General features: G+C 39.8%; 2 protein-coding genes across 6 annotated transcripts; one reads left to right on the top strand and one right to left on the bottom strand.

Annotated features, from left to right (window-relative positions):
- Positions 503-4632, top strand: LOC104745566 (formin-binding protein 4-like). 5 transcript variants are annotated; one of them, XM_010466841.2, is made up of 9 exons: positions 503-664; positions 849-938; positions 1443-1546; positions 1635-2365; positions 2461-3647; positions 3733-3815; positions 3910-4073; positions 4158-4299; positions 4397-4632. In XM_010466841.2, the coding sequence occupies exons 1-9, from the start codon at positions 580-582 to the stop codon at positions 4478-4480; spliced, it is 2670 nt and encodes an 889-aa protein (XP_010465143.1). In that variant the 5' UTR covers positions 503-579; the 3' UTR covers positions 4481-4632. The 5 variants fall into 5 exon arrangements, with proteins under 5 accessions (XP_010465143.1, XP_010465146.1, XP_010465144.1 ...); XM_010466844.2 differs by having other exon boundaries at positions 543-664; positions 849-1238; XM_010466842.2 differs by having other exon boundaries at positions 543-664; positions 849-1302.
- LOC104745565 lies at positions 4902-6131 on the bottom strand. Its single transcript, XM_010466840.1, has 2 exons — positions 5565-6131; positions 4902-5433 (listed from the first exon to the last, which is right to left on the bottom strand). The coding sequence occupies exon 2, from the start codon at positions 5387-5389 to the stop codon at positions 5054-5056; it is 336 nt and encodes a 111-aa protein (XP_010465142.1). The 5' UTR covers positions 5390-5433; positions 5565-6131; the 3' UTR covers positions 4902-5053.

Here is a 6149-nt window from a genome sequence, read left to right as displayed (position 1 = left end):
ATTTATAAATTCATAATACACTCATAATACACTCATAATACACTTATAATACTCATAAATACACGAAGAAAGAGAGAAGCGGCGAAAAAAAAAAAAAAATCCCCCAAATAGTAAAAACCCTAATTTTTTAGGATTATTGGACAGCCCACGTCCAAACTAGTTTAGACCATATATAAATGGGCTAAATTGGTTTATGGGAATATGATTATTGGACAGCCCAAGTCCAGCCCACGTCAACTTGAGATTATCTCAGTGATCCTTTTATGGGAATATGAATATCAAAGATGTGTGTAAACCGGGCTGAATTTGGATCGGTCTGATTTAGCAAAACCTTAGTCAATTAAACGACATGCAATGCACAATTTTTTTACAAAAGAAAACCCAAAACGGCACGACGTCTTAGACAGTTAGGCGGCTATACAGGAGACGGCGTCGTTCGATTCGTAATAGAGGTGTTTTTAACCTTCGACGCGACACGAAAGCTTATTCTGGTTTTAAGTTCTTTGGCTGAAAAAACAACGAAGGTTAAGAAGAGAGTCTGTAGAGAGAGAGAGAGAGAGAGAGAGAGTAAGAAATCTGATGGGGAAGAGAAAAGAGCGTCGTTTCGCCGCCATGAATAGCACCGGCCGTCGTGTCAAGCTTGATCTCTTTGCGGAACCCTCTGGTATGCTTCTTCGAATCGTTTTCTGCTCTTTTTTGTTCGATTAAATCTATTAGATTGGATTGATTTGTGGATTCGATCTCGTTTCTTAATTGGAGAAAGCTAGTTAATGCATGACTTAGTCCGTGAAGCTGATAAAGATTTTATAGTAGGAATTTTCGGATTTGAGTTTGATATATTTTTGTAGGAGATTTGGGTGGCTCAGATGTGCGTGATGGAGTTAAGCGGGAAGTACAAACAGAGCCTAATGAGTTACCCAATTCACCTTCTTCTTCAGGTGGGTTCCATTCCATCAGCTATCTTCAAAACCTGCTATGTAGCCAACGCCCATAAAGTGCTCCCACATGTTAATCCTGCAAAAAAGAAAAATTTGGGAAAAATTCTTATTTGTGTTCCAACACACATGTTATGTTTTGTTTGTCCTCTATAATTCTTCTCAGAGTAGAGTGGTCTTGAGGACATCGTGTGACATCTCAAGTTCAGGCCAAGACACTGTGATTTTTTGAATGAGTTGCTCTATTTTGCAGCTTCAAGCTTTTCTGGGGACTTTCTTCTGGACTTAGCTCCCTAGCGGTTTGTATGTCTCTGGCTGTTTTTGGCTTGCTACGCTTAACTGATGGCTTTGTCATTTATTGTGACAGGTCGCTGAAAAATCTTCCTCGATGCTATTCTCTATTCTTTTCTACTTTATAATGCTACCTGAAAATATCACATAGTCTAGGTATGTAGTTAAATAGTACAGCTTCCAAATTTTTGACGCTTTCATTTTTCTTGTTTTCAGGTCAGAAAACAGAAAACCCTTTGATTTTACTTGGGCAGTATAGTGATGATGAGGTGGAAGAAGATGCCACTGCAGATAGTTCCTTAGCCAATAAAAATGAGCAGGTAACAATAACTAACTTATATATAACGGAGTATTGATGAGTGATGATGTCTTTGTTAGTCTTGATGTGTTTTTTTATCTATATACCAGGTTGATGGATTAATTCAAGAAGGATCCAAAGATACAAATACTGAATCAGGTGCAGACACCAGTATGCAAATGGCTGACCAACAGCAGACAGGGGAGGATTCTTCTGCACATGATTTTAGAGCTGAAGGAGAAAGTGGTTTTGACACAGTGACTAACTCAGCAATCTCGGATGGATTAAACAAGCAGACAGTTCCCTCAGTTCAAGCATCTGGCAGCGTGTCTTTGGAGCACCATGCTCCCACAGATGTTACTTCGCAGTGGAAGATGATTTTGCATGAGGAGAGCAATCAGTATTACTACTGGAATACAGAAACTGGGGAAACTTCGTGGGAAATTCCTGCAGTTTTGACTCAAACTGCCAGTGCATATGGGACAGGCTACAATGAGTTTGGGCCCATGGTTACAGATGTGTCCACCTTGATTTCTGGTGTTGAACCAAGTTATTTGCTACCCGTGCAAAATAGTTTCACAGGAACTGACTGTTCAACTTTTCCAACTGTTGCGCTGGAGGAGAGAAACAAAAGTGAAGATCTATATGTCAAGAGTTTAAGAACTGATGGTCATCATGTTGAATCTGTTGTTAATACCCAACCATGTCAGGAGGACCTTGCAAGGCCAGAAAATTCAGATCATGTGCATACTAACTTTGATACAGAAACGGCTACTGACCTCCCATCTCGCTTGTTGAGTCAAAGCGAAGGCTTACTGGAGAAGCTGAGGTCTCTGAAGAGGTAAGCCATTTTAGTTTGCGTCTTCTTGTGTACACAGATCACACTTCTTTATCTTCTTTAAAATATGATTATCTCTAATTTCTAAAAATTTATAGGTCGCATGGCAACTTTCACAGCAATGAGCAGATATCAAAGTACATTCTGGAGGTTGAAGTCAGACATTCTGATATAAAGGCGCTCATATTGGATACCTCACCTTTACTTTCTTTTTGGCTTCACACTGATAAACAACTTAAGCGTCTCGAAGACAGTGTAAACGATGAGATTTACCAGCTTGCCAAGTCTGCAGTAATGGATGAAATTGCAGAGACGAACAAAAGCCCTCCCAGAGAAAAGTTGGTAGCAGATGCTAATACAGAAAGTGAATCCGAGGACAGTGGGAGAGAAGGAGAGTTTGGCCAGTCTGGAAAATCTCTTCATTCAGATGAATCAGCTGATGTGAGCGGCGATGGATCTCCTAAACACTCCCAAAGTCATCCAGCTGGGCAGTCTGATATTACTCCTTCAACTGAAAAGGTTGGCTCCCCAGATGTTGAAGATATTGACATGGATGTTGATATGGAGGTTGAAGAATCAGTTCCAGTGTCTTATGTTCAAGTGATAGATGCTTCTGATGGTAAGATGTTCACAGAGCCATTAAACCTTCATGCAGATGTTCCACCACCTCCGGGTGAGGAATGGATTCCGCCACCGCCGTCTGAGAGTGAAGATGTTCCTCTACCGCCACCAGACAGTTATAGTGAACCAATTCCTCCACCACCTGAAAATGGCGATGTTCCTCCATCTTTATCCAGTAACTCTCTGGGAGTTCCCTACAGCGTACCTCAATCTTATATGCAGCAATCTTCTGATTATGCGACACAATACAGCTTATCTTATCCAGAGTCCAATTATCAGTATATTGGCAATGCTGTTGCTCTAGATCCTAACACTCAGTTCTATGGCCATGTTGACGGATCCCAAGTTTCTCTTCCGTCGACATTTTATTATGAAACTGTTCCTGGTACAAGTGAAGTTGCTCCTGCAGCTGCCAGTGCCAGTGAAGCTTATTACAATTTCAATGGTGCAGCTCCGCTGTTTCCTGTCATTAGCTCTGGGCAGTCCTCGCTGCATCACAGTGGAGTTGCTTCTGCTAATTACAACATTCCAAGCAATTCTTCTACAGTTGCAGTGCCTAGTTCAAGATCCAGCGACTCCGCTGAGGTTGCATCTTTGGGAACTGCTTCTCAATCCACAGACGTTACAGGTGGATCGTCTCTGTTAGCAAAAGGTCAAACCAAAGGTATGATAATTCTTCACTGATCTCTAATCATAGTTTGAGCGTGCTCTTGAGTTTTTTGCTTATAAGTCTTTGGCTTTGGTAACAGTGAAACGGCCTAAAAAGCGGACAGTAGGTGCTACTACATCCACATTGAGGTCAAATAAAAAGGTTTCGAGTTTGGTTGACAAGGTATGTTATTTATTTCTTGAATCTCGTGACGAACAAACCCCTTTTCTAGATTATCTTAGATCTAAAACTTAAAGGTGTCTTCACTTGTGCTCAGTGGAAAGCTGCGAAAGAGGAGCTAAACGATAGTGAAGAAGAAGATGATGATTACGGAATCCTAGATAGAAAAAGACAACGAGAAATCGAAGAATGGAAATCCCGACAAATTGCGAGTGGAGAGGCTAAAGACAACGCAAATTTCCAACCCATCGTTGGTGACTGGTTAGTTTCTCGGTGTAATGCGTAATTTAATTTATCCCGTCCTCCAATAAAACATGAGTTAATGTGGTTGTATGATATGTTTAGGCGAGAGAAAGTGAAACGGAAGAAAGAACGAGCCGAGAAGTCTCAGAGGAAAGCTGACGAGAATTCTCAAAAGAAGGCTGACGAGAAGCAGCAAAAACCTGATCTAACCAAACTCTCAGCAAATCTTCCCTCTGGATGGCAGGTATAAATTAAGTTGTCACCATTTTACTAGCGCGTTTGTTTTGTAAATAGAAACGCGCAGTCGCTAAAACATTTTCACTTGACTATCTCTCTCGCAGGCGTACTGGGACGAATCTACCAAAAAAGTTTACTATGGGAATACAAGTTCATCTCAAACTAGTTGGACACGACCGACTACCTGAATCTCGACTGCTTTCTCGACCCAATTTTTACAATTTTGTCTGAGATACATTAGTTTGAGATTTTCTTCTCTTATCATTATGTAAATTTACTACAGAGCTAGTGTTGTACTATTTCCCAATGCTAACGTAATATTTTATTATAATTTTTTCTCTTTTCACTCTTAAGAAACTTTTATGTGTTACCACGTGTCTCCAAGCCTATTCTTTGAGGAGAAGTGAATGAATGGGTTCACCCTAGGAGTGAACCCAAGAATTGTTCTTCTTTGAGTGATAAAATTTGGAAACTCAAATTTTCCATCTGTTCAAACTAAACGTTTTAAACGTCCGATTTGCGTCGACTAGATAGGTGGCCATGCTGTTCAAATCTCTACTAACCTTGCCGGCCAAACGCTAGACGGATCTCCTCGGGTATGCAAACAAAAATCACGACACTTGAATTTATTTCATTTGTGCAAACAGCAAAGTGAATATCCAGAGATTTATCTACTTATGCATTTTTCTTTGTTGGTATATACACAGACACATACGAGGAATATAAATTGATGAGAAAGAAAGCACATTATATATTGATGATCACTTAGGAGAGCCAGAATTAGAGTCTCCAACCAACATGGAAAGGTTAGACGGAACGGATATGCCACGTGACATCCCAAGTCCAGCGTTACGACGGTGGTAACGGCACCTGAAGGAGCCAGGGTGTGTCGTTGGCGCGCATAAACAGTTTTGCCTCACGCTTGATGACTTGATCATACCGACTGAGCTACCACCACCACCACCACGAGCACTTGTACGTGGAGACATGTTGTAAGCTTCTTGTCTTTTAATGTCTTCTTGGCTTATGTCTTCTGTCCCCTTAAGCTTGATCTTCATCATCATTCTCCTCTTTGCTTCTTCCCCTTTCCCTTCCATTTGTGTTTTTCCTTCTTCTTCTCTTTCCTTGTTTGTTTCTCTACCTTTTTACGAATAGAGAAAACTATAAAAATAGTCGGAATTGTGAAACTGAAGAATAGTTTTTTTGTAGACTTAAAAAAGAGACGTTAATGTAAAAACCCAACATGTGCCTAAAAATAGTATGTGTCCTTACTTGGCGGTTCTGAATGCCCGAGATTGTCGTTTTCTTTGCAGTAAAATCGTTATTTACATAGACATTTTGGAAAATCGTTTCTGCATTTCAAAAATAGATAGAAATGAGTTCAGACTTGAGAGGACAATATACAACCCCTTTGTTACCAAAACATGCGAACCTACGATGCGCCATACTGCTAGGACCGGCCTTAAATTAAGTATCAACTCAGTTTCTCAAATTAGTATAATAGCTCACTAAACAACCAATTTTAAGTTATCAACTTTTCAGTATTTTGTCAAATCTTTTAAATGTACTGTCAAATCATATTTCACTCAGTCTTTTGTAATATATGAAGTTCGTTTCTGACAAAAAGAATCAACTCATTATATAACTCATTAGACGTCATATTCATTTCTTGACTTTGTCCAAGAATCGACTCTTTGTTGTTTGCAATAGTATACATTTAGTCGTTTAGACTGCAATCTAAATCGCGTTGATGATAAATTATAGAGAACAAAATCCGCGTTATATGGTACAACGAAATATAGAACATATATATGTGACACTTGCCCAAAACGCAAAGGAAACGAAAACCATATGAAT

This window comes from Camelina sativa, chromosome 15 (assembly GCF_000633955.1).
Source record: "Camelina sativa cultivar DH55 chromosome 15, Cs, whole genome shotgun sequence".
NCBI lineage: Eukaryota > Viridiplantae > Streptophyta > Magnoliopsida > Brassicales > Brassicaceae > Camelina > Camelina sativa.
This window is presented reverse-complemented; position numbering and strand designations above follow the sequence as displayed.